This window comes from Lutjanus erythropterus, chromosome 1 (genome assembly GCF_056507025.1).
Source record: "Lutjanus erythropterus isolate fLutEry1 chromosome 1, fLutEry1.hap2, whole genome shotgun sequence".
NCBI classification, from domain to species: Eukaryota; Metazoa; Chordata; class Actinopteri; order Lutjaniformes; family Lutjanidae; genus Lutjanus; species Lutjanus erythropterus.
The window spans coordinates 17,793,453-17,809,422 of NC_139317.1; the positions used below are offsets into that span (position 1 = coordinate 17,793,453).

Consider the following 15,970-nt stretch of genomic DNA (forward strand, 5'->3'; position numbering starts at 1 on the left):
GTGATTAATTTAATAGATGACAAAACTGCTTAATTGACTAATTATTGCAGCTCTAGTCTATATAGATTATGTACAGCAGATTTTTTAAAATATTTTTAAAAAATGGTGAATGGGTTAAATTATACTCTATCATTTCCACTACAGAAATAAGGTTTTATTGATCTTGGTGTTTATCTCAGTCTCTTAATGTGAAAAGCATGATGGGGTAAAAACAACAACAACAACAACAAAGAAAAAAAACTGTACCAACCAGCCCCGGTCTCCCCTATACGCATGTTCGTGTGATATGGGCGGACCGGTTAGTCAGTCAGCTGATGACTAAAATACTCCTCACAATCTCTGTCCTCAATACACGGGTTTCGTCACACGGATGGTTTTCTAGCCAATTACGCACAATGAGGAAAAATTCATACAAGTCCAGCTGCATCAGGAGGAGGAAGAGTCTCAACTTGGTGGGATTTCACTCAGGGATGTGTCCTCTGCGCGCACCTGGAGGAGACATGCAGGGACAACAGATTCCAGCCTGTTTCCAGCCTGTTTTATGATACTGAGCCGCCGTGGACCTGTGGAGAGATTTGTTCCTGTGATGGGGAGAAGAAGAATCACATGGAGCTGCGGTGCCGTGATCCTGCTGGCCATCATTGACTCATGTCGTGCCGCCACTCTGGAGTCCGTCCACTGGAGCAGCTCCAACACGAAGTGAGTGCATCAGTCAGTGGCACACTTACAGGGGAGGGATGCAACTTTCTGCTGCAATTTGACCTAATTTATGGAGTTAATACAACCATCTAACAGCGCATCATCACACCATAGTTCTGATATTTCAGCTGTAATGAACAGCTGAAACAATTTATACAGCAAAAATACCAAATATTATCTAATATCTAATATCTGGTTCCAGCTTTTCCAGTGTGAGTGTTTATACCATTGCACATTGAATATGGCTGCAACTAAGAAATATTATCATTATATATTCTTCTTATTATTTATTTTTTTAGGTTATTGTTTTCTGTACAATTTCAGAAAATTATCATCACAAGACAACGCACTCAGTTCCCTTATTTTGTTTGACAAACACTCAAATATATTAATTTTACTATCAAATAGGAATGAAAAAAGAAAAATCAAATAGCTCAGTATCAAAAATACGGTTTGGGGCTGTAATGATATTTACTGTGATACTGAAATGGTATTTTATTATTTTTTTAATTTAGGGGAGACTCGACCAATAGTGTAGAGCTGGAAGTATTGATTAAGCAATTAGTACCAAATATTATGTCCAGTGTGAGCTTTTATATCAGGACATTACAAGATAATGTCTTAAAATCACTTTCCAAAATCCAATTATATATTCAGTTTCCGTTCAAATGGGAATGCAAAATAATCTATTGCAATATTGCGATAAAAATGTCACAGTGCTGTAATAGACTGTGACAATATAATAAAATAATAAATAATATAATAAAAGCAAAAATGTAAAATGTTCACTGGTTACATTTTCTCCAGTGTGAGCTTTTATATAAAAGAAAGTTGATAGTTTTAGTTATTTTCTTGATCAATTGTGAAAATTTTGAAAATCATCCATCTCTAGATAGTGTCTCCAAAAACAATTAAACAGCTGATTTTTAAATGAATTACATATTTTACATCTTCATTTTTAATATTGCATTAAATATATTTTCTGGTGCTCAAAGCACCAAAAAATACATTTGACAAACTCAACATCAGTGTGTCTTTCTGGAGACCATGACCTGATTACTCAGGATAATCCACATACCCTGTTGTGAGCATGCAGAACTACTTTCTTTCTACAGTAAAATCTAATGGAACTACTTTCTTTCTGCTAGAAAGAAAATAGTTCCTGAAACTTCTCACAACAAGGTGTGTGGATTATCTTGAGTTACTGGCTCATGATTTCTTGAATGAGACACGCGCCTCTCAAAACAATCTAGATGGACAGATAAATAGCACTACAGGCCTAAGAAACAATATATGCATGTTTGATTTTGGGGTGAAGTGTCCCTTTAATATCTTCAGACAACTCAAACAAAAAAATATTTTCTGATTTCTACATCTTAATTCATGATATAAATAAATAAATGAGGATTTAAAGCATTCAGAACTGCAAAAACCTATCGAAAAGCTCATTTAAAACCTAAGAGCTTTGCCACATTTGTTGTTCATTGGTTCAAACTAGGACCTGACCAAATTTAGGGCTAATGACTGACTGACTGTCTCTGATATTACAGAGTAAAAAAAATCAGATATTACAAGATTATATTGGCCACAGAATACAGAATATATACATAAACACAATGTAGATAAGATATGTACTGGAGGCAGATCTCATCTTATCTTATCTTATCTTATCTTATCTTATCTTATCTTATCTTATCTTATTTCCCACAGATTTAGTCCAGGTAAGGGTCTGGTCCTGTATCCTCAGATTGGGGACAAGATGGACATTGTCTGTCCCCGCGCGGATGCCTCCACCGGCGGGAAGGAGGAGTTCTACAGAATCTACCTGGTCTCCCGAAGTCAGATGGAGAGCTGCACCATCGACAAGACGGATACACCGCTGCTGAACTGTGACAAACCTCACCGGGACGTAAAGTTCACCTTCAAGTTCCAGGAGTTCAGCCCCAACCTGTGGGGTCTGGAGTTCCTCAAGGGGAGGGACTATTATATCACCTGTGAGTCACTACTGTGTGTAACCTCACAGCTCATGTTCACCTCAGGAGTTAAATCTGAGTGAAGTCTGAGTACAAAGATGGGAAGCAACTAATTACAAATACTTTGTTACTGTTAGTAAGTTGATTTTTCAGGTATCTTTACTTGAGTTTACTTGAGTATTTCTTTTTATTTCGTTTTACTTTTACTTCCTACATTTTTAGCACAAATACTACTTTCTACTCCTTATAGTTTCAAAACAGGCTTGTTACTTTGTTTTTGTCTTGCATTATAAAACTAATGTAAAAAGACATAATAAGATGAGAACAACATCACACATATCACATAACAAGACATAGCAAGATGAAAAGGACATAAAAGACCTAAGGAAATGTAACAAAAGGAATGAAATAAGTAAAAAAATTTGTAAAAGATGTAACATGACAAAAATGATGTAACAATACATAACAACATGAAAATTATGTAAAAGAACAAGACAAAAAAGATGTTACAAGATATGACAATACAAAGATGATGTAACAAGATGTAACAAGACAAAAATGATGTGAGAGGTGTAACAAAATGAAAATGACTTAAATGACAACAAGATGAAAAACATGTAACATGACAAAAACAATGTAACACCATAAGAAGCTGTAAATGACAAATAAGATGTAACAAGACACAAACGTTGTAACAAGATGTAACAACACAAAAGTGACTAACAATACATAGCAAGATGAAAATTATGTTGGAAAACAAAAAATGGCATTACAAGAATTAACAATACAAAAATTATGTAAAAGATGTAATGACAAAAACAAGATAAAAGATGTAACAGGATGCAACAAGACAAAAATGACATAACAATATATAACAAAACAAAAATACCGTAAAAGACATACGATGAAAAAGATGTAACAAGACAAATATGACATAACAAAATGAAAATTGCCTTAAAGACGTAACAAAACAAATAAACGATGTAACAAGATGAAAACAGAGTAACAATACATAACAAGCTGAAAATTACATAAAACATGTAACAATACAAAAACGATAAAACAAGATGTTACAAGATAAAAATTATGTAAAAGATATAACAAAATGACAGTGATGTACCAAGAGGAAAACAATGTAACAAGACGTAACAAGATGAAAATGGCGCAAAAGACGTAACAAGATGAAAACGACATGATGACACATAAAAAGACAAAAATGATGTGACAAGACAAATATGGCGCAATAAGACAAAAATGACATAACAAGACAACAAAGACGTAACAGGACATAAAAAGACAAAAATGATGTGAAGCAATCTAACAATGTGAAGCAGACAGAGAGGGAAACTCAACTGCTGAGAAAAGGTGACGTTCAGTCAGCTTTTCACAGAAACAGCTGGTAGAAATGTCCTTGAATCAGTTTCACCACATTCTTTTTTTTTTACACAAGTATCTGAACTTCTACATGAGTATTTCTGCCTCCTCTGTCTGAGTGTTTCGGCGCTGTTTGAGCACATGCAACACTTTAAAATCAGTAGAACAGAGACACAAGCTGCTAGTTCCTACAGGTGGAGCAGCGTTTGAATCAATGCCAGCAACTGTTTTCTTTTTTTAAAAAAAAATCTCCTGGGAGGAAGAGGAAGCCATCGTCCTCGTCTCCCTCTCAGTTTGTCAGTTTGCGTGAGAATCAAAAAAATGTGGCCTCGTTATTGGGCCGCTGTCGTTTAAACCAGCATCTTAGTGGCAAGTGATGCATGAGATAGAGAGCAAGTCTGACCATGTAGCCTCATCCACCTCGCCGCGCTCTGACAGCACACTTCGCTCTGGCAGGCCAGTGTGATTCCAAGGGCTTACATGCCCCAAATCACACAAGGCTTTTACAGCATCAGGCAGATTTGATGGGAGCTTTCATGGCAACGTGGCTTGTGGCCTGTGAGATGTTGTTATCTGACCTAAATGCTGCTAACAAGTGTATGAGTGTGTGTGTGGGACTGACAGGGGTGAACAAGAGTTCTTGCTGTGTGTTTGTGTTTCCATATCTGTGTTTTTGTGGTGTTGTTAAATAAACTTCATTCATTTTGTCTACCACCCATTTTTGCATGTAGAACTGATACAGATATTTTTTATTCAACAAGAAAATTCATCTGCAACTATTTTGATAATTAATAGTTGAAGTCATTTATTCTGGAAAATTGCTAAGCTTTCTTTGGTTCCAGCTTCTTAAAGGTGGTACAAAACAGTCTGAATTTAACACCAACGCTTCTATTTGACCTACATAAGCAAATGAGACCATCTGTGAGAAGATGTCTATATGGTTATTCTTAAAGGACCAGTACGTAGGATTTAGTGCAAACCCTCAGCTACTTTGACATAGTGGCTAAACCTTTTTTCCCATAAACTTGTGAAAGAATTGGCTCTAAGACAGTGGATCGAATTTTTTGAGCCTCGCAAAATGACTTGTTTCAAGACGGAGGATTTGTTCTATTTGGTCGGATAACATTTGGAAAGTCTAAAAGAGCTTCACAATTAAATCATTTTATCCCCATTCAAGTTAGTGTAGGGCTAAACCAGAAGTTAGCCACTTGACTGAAGGAAGCCTTTACTGTACTTGCTCTTTTGGCTGCACAATGCAGACGTATTTGCAGAAGATCGTACGTGGAAGTTGGCTTCATGGACCACTTGCAGCTCTCATAGGAAAGATTAAAGGCTCACAAACGCTGTGTCCAGTTCTCATTAATGCAACCATGATGTAGGAGCATCTAGCCATAAATTCTTTCAGGCATGTATAGGAGAAATGGCAGTGGCTGTGAAAAGGCTGTGTCTAGAACCAGTGTGTGGATTGTCTGTTCTGGCCTCCTGTAAAAACATGGCTGTGCAACATGGCAGCCTCTGTGGAAGACGACCCACAGCCTCTGTAGATATAAACAGCTCATTCTAAGGTAATGTAAAACAACAATTTCTTATTTTCAGGTGATTATACAATATTGAAAACATGCTTATAAATGTTATATTGTACTTCTGTTTCATCTGTGATGAGCTTTTCAACCATCCTCTAAAAGGCTTCATGCCACACCAGGAGCATTTCAGAAAAATGAGGATTTGCTGCTTTTGTTTATCTTAAGTGATAACATTTTTTAATTTTAGACTGTTGATCAGACAAACCAAGCCATAAGAAGACGTGACCCTCTCTCTGTGAACTTTTCTGATATTTCATAGACCAAACTATTAGTTAATCATCATTTGGTGTAGTGGTGGTTGCATCTTTTGTGTTTTTATGTTTACATGAGTGATTATCATATGCAGTATTTAACATTATAGTTTGTGCTGTGTGTGTGTCTGCCTTTTCTTGCCCTCTGTGATGCAACATTCAGCAACTGGCGAAACCATCTGCAGAAAACTCATATGGAAGTATGCACTGCTTGATCGTCTTGTATTATGCTTTAATGTACTTTAATGTTTGCCTCCTCTCTCTGTGCATCAGCCACCTCTGCAGGCTCCCTGCAGGGTCTGGATAATACTAATGGAGGGGTGTGTAGGACCAAATCCATGAAGCTGGTGCTGAGAGTCGGCCAGAGTAAGTACTCTGTGTTTGTGTGCCAGCATGCTGTAAAGAGATGAATGTGTGAATGAGAGACACGAAGCAGCTGTCTGACAAACAATGCTAAAAGAACAGTAACTACAATTGTTTCATGCTGGCTGTTATAATGATTGTAATGCAATAATATCAACTCCCCTCTGGAATTACTAAGTGGTCAGATAATCTCGATCATCTCTTCAGTCTCTTGGAAAGAGATTTCCATCGTGAATTATCTAAAATCCCTAATTCAAACCGCTGGCAGCTTATGGCCATCAGTATTATCTTGCATGCGATCATTCAGACTGGCTGCTGCAGTCAATAATCTTTTTTTTCCCCTCGTATTAGCATCAGAATAGCCAGTGGTCCTTTTTGTGCTCTTATCGTGCACATAAAAATTTAACAAAGCAGATTCTGAACATATTCAGTGCCATTACTTTACATGTCCTGAGGATGAATCATTCTATTATACAGTTCATACAGAAACATGTTGTGTTTTATTTATTAGGATGCCAGTGTAATATTATGGTGGTGTTGTTTGTCATTTTACTGCAATTTATATTATACACTCTTAGTTATTAAAGTGCTAACTAAAACCATAAAGGGTTCCTTTATAAAGGTTCTACCTGGAGCCTGTTAAAGGGGTTCTATGTAAAACCCAACATAAAGGGTTTTACCTGACTATCTATAACAGGTTCCACCCAGTTTCAGAGAGAACCCTTCTATGGTTTAATGGTTCCACCCAGCAACTTCTCCGGAGGGTCTAACCAGAACCTTTTCACTCGCTAAGGGTGCTAACAAGAGCCCACCCAGATGGTTCTACTAAGAACCCTTTTATATTCCAAGGGTTTCATCTTGAACCTGCCAAGGGGGATAAAAATGCAAGTTTTTGAATAACCTTTTTAACGGGTTTCAACTTTAACCCTCCTGTCTTCTGAGGGTTCTACAAAGAACCAAATAATTTCTACAGATGATGCTCATGTAGACCATGAGAACACAAGTTAAGAAAGTTGATTAAGGAGATTCCAGACGCGTCTACATTTAAAAATAACATTTTAAACTTGGAAATATTTGAATATTTTAGGTTGAGGATCCTTTAACACTCATAACTTCAACAATCCTTGAAAAACACAGAAAGGGTTCTGTGGATAGAAAGGTTTCTTAATGGAACCCTTAGTCTTGCGAAGAACCCTTTGACGAACCCTTTCTTCAACTAAGGGTTCTTCAAAAGCAAATGGTTCTGTGTAGAACCCAAGCCCTTCAGGAGGAGACATTTTAGCCACCCTTATTTAAGGCAAGTATGAGGGAACAATAATGATCTTATTGACTCGTGTTGTATGTTGTTGTGCTATTGAGCTGCACAGAATCAGATAAATTAAACAGAAGCTGTGTTCATGTGTTGCTAAAATCTTTAAAAGATAAACCAGTTAAAGCCCCAGAATGTAATTTTTTGACCTCAGAAATGTGAAGTATTATTCATATAAATTATTCAAGAGTTTGAGTTGGAGATGAAAAATCAGCATCTTGTGTGTTTCTCCACTGATCATCACTGAAAATATGGGTCTTTTTTCCCTGCTCTGTTTACCAACACCACTGATGTAAACAAACCTTTTATCAGCAACAGAAAACATTAATAACCCAGATTTAGTTGTAATCCCGTGTTAATCTCCACATATATTAAAAGTCCTGTCAATCAAATTCAGAGTCATCACAGTTTCCAGTCTCGTGTTTAGATGTTTGTGTAGCATCTCAACTTGATTTTGTACATTTCTTTATTTGATCATTCATGCTAAATGTGGTGTGAAATTAAATCACTGCCAATGGTGAATCATGAATACTAATGCATTTTAAAAGAAAAAGAAAAAAAGAGAGAAACTTAAACATAAAAGACTGCAGCTGAAAATAAACTGACTGGTTAACCCTGAAACATACAAAATGTTTATTAATGTGCCATAAATCAATAAATTAAATGATTAAAACATCCTGAATATAATCTTGAGAGAGGCAAATTTTTATTTTATTTTATTTATAATTCATTCACAGGTCATAGGAAACAGCTCAGTGTCTTTTGCAGACTGTAGATAATATTAATCTGTGGTGTTAAATGAATTTCTGAGTCAGTGATTTGTGAAGTGTTGCTCATGTTTATTTTCTGCAAGTCTCCGTATTTTCAAACCTCCATCTGGCTGTACTTAAAGAGGCACTCCTGCATCTTAGTGTTGCACATCCACAAAGCCATAGGATTTGTGAGAGATTTAAAAAGTGGTGTTGTAAGAAGTTTAAGTTTTGACTTAAACCTTCAGTATAGATTTTTTGTCTCCCCCTTCTGGCAGTGAGAGTAATTACAGAAACACTTCAAATGTCTTGTGGCTACGGTTGCTATCATTTAAACAATTAGTATTCGAGCACCAATACCAGTCCCCTAAAAAGTGATACTGTTATTAATACAGCACTTAATTTGATACCTATTTTTCTAGTTCATTCGATACTCATCACGTGAATGGAAACTTTCCTGAGATATGATCTTTCCTTCTGCATTTTATACATATATTTTTATCAGGTGCCACAGGTGTGCAGCCATATTTTTGATCATTTTGGTGGCTGAACTGCTAACTTTGCCAAATGCACCTCACTCCACTTCACCACAACACAGACTGTGTGGGTTACAGCTGCTCTTGTAGTGGACTTTTGTTTTGAACAAAAGCAAATGAAAAAAGTTATTAATTTCTTGTTCTAGGCTTTAAAAGGATTGAATGCAGGTATTGTTAGACAGGAAACGTTTTGATGCTACTTTCTACTGGGTTATTTTGTTCGACACCTTTAAGGTATCGACTGCCTATTCCCGGCCCGAGCTTTCACCCTAGAGGTTTTCCCGTTAGGCTCCTGCCTGCGCCACACCGTAGGCGTGATGGAGGCAGGAGCCTATGGGGAGGCAGGTTCATACTCATACTCATACTCTGTCGCTAGGGTTGCTTCCCCCTTCAGCTCTGGCAAACCAATCATATCTGGTTGTTATAAAATGTGTCATGACTGGTAAGCCAGTGCAGAAATGTTGGCACAGACCTCAGATTTTAAAACTCAGGTGAATTACCAAGACATACCTGGCGGTCATAGTCTTAATCAGCATTGTGGAGACACTTTTTGCAAGGGCTTGAATGTAATGAATGTTCATCTATGTGTCCCACACTGCAGGTTTTTTAGTACAAATACATTACAAGTAAAAGTCCTGCACAAAATAAAAGTACAGCTGTATTATCAGTAAAATATAACTAAATTAATCTAGTTGTTCCAGTGGTTCCTAACCTAGGGATTAAGTCCTTCCAAAGAGTGACGAGAAAAATCTGTGGTATTGTGAGATGATTATTGGGAGAGAAAACAAAAAAGTTAAGTAAGTTTTTGGAATTTTCCTTATTTTGTGAAATGTTGAGTAATTTGACTCTTTGGGCCTTGAATTGTTTCGCATCTGAGAAGTTTGGGGGAAATGTCTGTTTCATGGAGCTGCTAACAACTCATAAGCCCTTTTTAAACAGAGGTCCTGCAATACTGCAATAAAGAGGGCTGCTCATTATGCTGGCTTTGCCTTTTATGTCCCAGTGTGATTTTATAGGTGTGATGTGTAACACAACAGTTTCAGTGTTGATTCGGCTGTGTGACTATCTCTGCTGCGGGCTCAAAGGCGGAACAACACTCCCTCCGTTCCGTTTTATAAAGAACAGTGACGTGAAATAACGGCGTAACATTTGTACCTTGAACAGGCTGTGTAAGAGGAGCTGGAGACATTTGAAAAATGACACAGGGGCTTAAGCTGTTTTTTTTTTTAACAAATCACAAGACAAAAAGGTTGTAAACTGCTGGTTAAATCTTTGACAATGTTTTGTATTTTATAAGCTTATCATATATTTATTCATGTAAAATCTTAATGTGAAAAGTAACTAGTAATAGCTCTCAAAAGAAACATTCAAAGTAAAATGCAGGTTTCTCAAAACTGTGCTTAAGTAGAGTACTTGAATATATGTACATAGTTACTTCACTGTTACAGAGTACCGGGGCTAAATAGAGAAGAAGAATCTCAGAAATCCTGACTTTAAGACCCATACATGAGCTATGCTCCAAGAATGCTGGTTCCAACAACTCCCATAATGCAATTCTTTCATTAGATCTTCTCTGCCTGGTAAATGCCATACGTGTATAAGAGTACATGCAAACTCCAAACTCACATTTTACAAAACAGGGTTTCTGTTTTTATTTTTAACTTTCATTTGAACAGGAACTCCTCTGAGACCTGACCAAGATGACAGTCACATCAGTCACATAATTACGTAAGACGCCCGAAAAAAAATTTGAATGAGCTGCATTCAGTTATGAATGTGAAGCTGGAGAAAATTAAAACATTACTAATAGTGGTTTTTCCATTCAAGCAAAATAGAGTTTCACAGTCGTGACTTGAAACAAAACTTTTTCTGGTCTAATTAATTCATAAAACGGTTTCTCTTCCTCTTCTGTGATTCACTTTTACCCGAATGACTGTTGCTGCAAAATAGTCAAAAACAGTCAAAAGCCAAAAAAGTTATTTTGCTTTGGTTCTGATTCACTAATGACTCATTGGACATAATTTTAGCTGCAACAGGACCATTTTGACATGATAAAATCCTGTGAACACAGAATGACAAAAGCACCACAATACATGAAAATGAGCAGTTGTGAGTTGTGGTGCGGATGTGTTGTTTGGTTTATGTTGACTGTCCTGTTTTATATTCCAGGCTCTTCAGATCCACCTTCAACCCTGCAGGAGTCGCCCACCAGATTCCCACCCAGGCGACCAAAGTCCAAGGACAAGGACGCCTCTGGGAAAGAAAAGGATATAAAAAGCAAAACTGGTAAAACAAAGCAAAACAATCACCAGAACACAAGTGTTTCACAGACATGGCTTTACAATCATTACAATAGATTTGATTTTTAGCCTGTAAATTATAACGTATATTCTATATTTTTGTTTTTGGCAACAAATTTCATGAAAAATCTAAAATCAACATGTTAGTTTGCCTCTCAGTACAGTCACTCTTTCCTACCTGGTCTCTGGTACTCAGCAAAAATAAGACCATTATTTTCTACTGAAGATGTAAATCCTTACAAATATTTACTGTCATTTGAAAAAAATACATATTTTCATAAAATAATGGAGCAATGTAGTTTTTAGCAATTGCTGCTCAAACAAGGGTTTTTTGTATTATGAATTTATCTTTTCAAGTTGGTTGTTAGTGTTTTAAAGTCTACATAATTTGAGATAAAAAGGCACAAACATGCAAAAACACTAGTATACCTATTCCTTTACAGACAGATATATTTGAATTTCAGCTCACAAATATTATTGTTTTGTTCCACAAAGGGAAAGGTTTCAGCAAACATTTTACATCTAATGGCATCATATAAATCTGCATATAGAAAATGCTGAAAATAATTAAAGATAAACATAAATTGCATACATGCTGATATACTTATCAGTATACTGGACAGCATCCAGAGTAAATGGCTGATTATATTGCGTGTGTTGTCCATTTCCACTTCTCCCCCAGTGCAATGCAAAAAGGAAATGGAGGAGCAGCTCATGAAAAAAAGTCCTGGCAAAATAAAAAAAAGATGTCTTAAGTAGCAGTTTGATTGACAACCAACACCACACATAATCTGTGTCATTTCTTATCAGTTCAAAACGGTAAAGTATGTTAATTTGCTGTATCCTAACTTCTAAAGCAGTATACCTCTTTACTACTGTATAGAATCATAATGAGGTATAGATTTGGGACACAGCACTCAACCACTTCTGATCAGATCTCAGATCAGATCTTCCCAGCTCCATATGCAAATAAACAACTGTATCATTTATGTTTGCAAAGACTAAATGTATCTTTTTTTAACCAGCAGCCCATCAATAGACAACATGCTGGGACAGACACACAATGTTTTTACACAAAGACAGAAATGAAATGTATAACATTTGCTGAATTTCCAAAAAGGCTCAAATAATTAAGAATTTTTTGCAGACAGTCACAAAGTTCACAAAAATTTCTCTTAACTCAACAAGTCACAAACATAGCTCAGTTTTTGTGAGGAAGTCTGGGGATTTTCTCCTCGGGTGATAAAGTGTTGTCCCACCTCTGAGCTGTCAAGGGAGGCGGTAACAGAGCCGAATTGACGTGTATAAGGGCGAGACGGCAGGACAGGACACGCTGCTGTTTGCGATTGTGATTTATATTCTTATTGCACAAATTTTGTCAGTTGTGTCTCTGAACAGAGTGTGAGAGACGCGCAAGCTCCTTTTCCAGCACTAACGCAGAGCTGGCGGTGGTTGCAGAAGAAGTGATGACCTGTTTATCCAGGAGAACGTAAAAAGCTTCATGCTTTTAAAATTATTAGGTTATCTATGTGTGATTAGAAAATAATAGAGGAGGATCCCTTACTGACCTGTGCAGCTGTAACACTAGATGCCAAAGGTGTTGCTTTTATGTCACACCACTTTTGCTTCCTTCATACAATTTCAGTGTAAAAAGAGTTGAACAAGGAAAGAAACAATTTGATATATTGCACTGAATGACAAATTTAGAAGAAGGCAGGAAACAGAGATTGTGTTCACAAGCATCTGTTGCTTATTTTGGCAGGTAGGAAGGCCCAAATGCATTATTTGCATTACAGTGAACCAAATGGTAAACAGATAGCTGTTTCCTCTGCACAGGACGTCAGTTGAGTGGGTGGCCCTTCATTGTGGCTCAGGATAGTAACCCTGTCTCCTAATAACTACATTTGTGTATTACTTAATTGTTTTAATAATAATGTTGTGGTGGCAAAGGTAATTTCTGCTAGGATTATGTTCACAGAAAATGTGCCTCACACAAGAACCACTCGTACGAACAGATTTGAGAGAACTCGTCGCATTCACCAATTTTCTTGTATTTTGAATTTTCTTTCATACACAAACACAACTTACGAGTGGTCCAGATGTAGCTCGTAGGAGTCGTGCAGTTAGTCTGCTGTTATCCAAACCAATCATCATATCAACATTGTCCTGTTTGACTGCATTTCAATTCATCCTATAATTATGAATTTACACATAAAGCCTATCACCATTAATGTGATGATGTATTATTACCTGCTGTCAGCTGTATTGGCTGCATATCTTCACATGCAGGTTCAGGAAATCTCTGTTAAGGGGAACATCCTCATTTATTCTGTCCTCTGTCTCCATGATGGAAACTTCCCCTTGACACCCTCCCGCCGCTGCAGTCATCGCTTTGCTGTGGCAAGACTTTTTCCATCGAAGCCATTTTCATATTGAGACATTTCCTCTTTATTTTAGTGACAGTCCGACACTTGGGCAACACGACATTAACAGTACTCATATTTCTTTGTTTTAGTAGGTCCCTTAATTCCACTGCCGCTGCAGTTAAAATGATAGATTTTTCTTTATGGATCTCTAAAAACAGGACGTCAAACTTCAAACTCGTAAAGTTCTTCTTTTTAGTCTTTGATGACATTTTCATGAATCCACATTTCCTGACATATGGGACAGGAAGTGTAGCTTTAGATGGTATTATTGGGATGTTAATTATGCTAATTTACAAAACTCATGCATGTGCGCTCAAATACGCACAGATGGATCATTTATGAATTTATCTGAAGTTATGAGCATTTGCTGCATCCCATGTGGCATGTTGGTACGAGCCCTTTGTAGGACAAAAAGTACGAGAAATTTAAGATAAGAATACGAAAATGTTCTTGCATGAGGCCCACTGTTTCTTTTAAATGATGCATTTAAATAACATGCTGGATTTGCATGGAGATAATTGGGGTGTATGGTGGGCATTCAAAGTGAAGCAACATTTCCTTTGTTATGTTAACAAGGAAGTGTGGCTGTATTTGCTGTTGTAAATTAGTCTGTCATTCCCACCCACTTGGGTCACCCAAGATACATGTTAATACCAGGTGAAAATAGGCCCATTCAGTGCCATAGAAAGACATCAGGCTGGTTAAAATTAATTAATTAATTGGTCAAATTCTGGTTTTACATGTCGCACACGTACAACGTCATAAACTGAGTGTTTTTAAATCACTGTGTCAGATGTCCTGATTTACTCTTTTATGTCGGTTTCATTATTCTGTCTCTCTTCTGTCTCTCTTCTGTCTCTCCTGACAGACTCAGAAACAGGACAAACAGACCCTGGTGCCTCTGAGTCAGGACTGTTCTTGTGGGTTGTTTCCGGCTCTATGATCCTCCTTCTGGTCATCATAATTCTGCTGGTCGTGCTGTGGAGGTACCGTCGCCGTCACTGTGTCCCAGATAATCAGCAGTCCGCTTCTGTGTCCCTCAACACTTTGGCGGTGCCGAAGCGGGACAGCATCAGCAGCGACAACAACGGCTCAGACCGCAGCGATGTTGTGTTTCCTCTGCGGCCTTCTGAGAGCATGATCTGCCGCCACTATGAGCGTGTGAGCAGCGACTACGGGCCCCCCGTGTACATAGTCCAGGAGATAACGCCTCAGAGTCCCACCAACGTCTACTACAAAGTCTAATGTTTGACGTCAGAGGACCCTAAACGTCAACTGTGGAGGACACACTCATGCTACAGAGACACAACACTTCAGCTGTTTTAAACTCTGTTGCACTGACCATATCCTTGTGTCACACCTGAACCAAGTGCACAACATACTGTCGAACAATTTTGTTTTATTAATACGCTGAAGAGACAATCAGAGAGAAAAGTGATGTGTCATTTAACACATCATTCAGTAGTTGTGTTCAGTTTGCTTGGAAGTGTGCAGTACATGCCAGTGGTGGGTTGTAACTAAATACATTTACTTCAGTCCAGCACTTAAGTACAATTTTGAAGTAACTGTACTTTTCTTAAGCATGTCCATTTAATGACACTTTATATGTCCACTCCTTTTACACACAAAACTTATGAAAAACTTTGAAGATGTGATGCAATGTCAGAAACTGTATTACACGACAGTGTAGAAAATTTGAGTTGATTTAGTTAATTTGTTGGCCCGTAGTCCTACTTATTCATTCATCATAGATTGTTTTGGTGTGTGTTGCCAAGTTTTTCATGTAGTAACTACTTCCTTCAGAAAGTAGTCCCTCATGAAACTGCTTGCTGCTGATTTTTTGGACATTGTTGAGTCTTTCAAAAAATATTTTTTGATATTTTGAGCACCACAAGCTGAGTGCCATCAAGTCCCGTTGAATTTGATAGAGGGCAGACATCTCTATGGGAGAAACTCAGCACTGCACATAAAAGCTATCTAGATGGATAAATAGCACTACAGGCCAGAGGGGAAAAAAACATGTATTTTGATTTGGGGCGGGTGAACTGTCCCTTTAAATACAATTTTGAGGTATCTGTATTTACTTAAGTATTTCCATTTCATGACACATTATACTTCCAAAACCTGGAGCTATTAAACTTTAAAGATATGATTCATTGTTACTAACAGTATATAAAATGTGATGTTAAATGTTTATTTAATTTGTCAGTTATCAAAATCATAGACTGTTTTGTTAACTAATTAATTTTTTAAAGTAATTTTTAATGCAAAAATGCCAAAATTTTCACTCTGGTGTTTTCCTCTGGCTGTGCTGTTTATCCATCTCGATTGTTTTGGTGTGAGTTTTATTTTTATTTTATTTGCTGCTGAAAACACCAGAAGTCGAGTGCCATCTACTTCCATATTC

The 15,970-nt window shown here is 37.2% G+C and overlaps 1 protein-coding gene across 1 annotated transcript; it reads left to right on the forward strand.

Moving 5' to 3' along the window:
• Positions 1 to 234: 234 nt before the first annotated feature.
• Positions 235 to 15,384, forward strand: LOC146332794 (ephrin-B2a-like). The gene is made up of 5 exons (XM_084724019.1): positions 235 to 699; positions 2,410 to 2,693; positions 6,154 to 6,246; positions 11,007 to 11,123; positions 14,432 to 15,384. Exons 1-5 carry the CDS (start codon positions 542 to 544, stop codon positions 14,806 to 14,808), a joined length of 1,029 nt encoding a protein of 342 aa, XP_084580145.1. The 5' UTR covers positions 235 to 541; the 3' UTR covers positions 14,809 to 15,384.
• Positions 15,385 to 15,970: the final 586 nt, after the last annotated feature.

Excerpts from the sequence above, each read along its gene's own strand:
- LOC146332794 (XM_084724019.1), top strand. The coding sequence starts at position 542 with ATGATACTGAGCCGCCGTGGACCTGTGGAGAGATTTGTTCCTGTGATG. Across the intron at positions 700-2,409 it reads TGGAGCAGCTCCAACACGAA|ATTTAGTCCAGGTAAGGGTC; the intron begins GTGAGTGCATCA and ends TATTTCCCACAG. Across the intron at positions 2,694-6,153 it reads GAGGGACTATTATATCACCT|CCACCTCTGCAGGCTCCCTG; the intron begins GTGAGTCACTAC and ends TCTGTGCATCAG.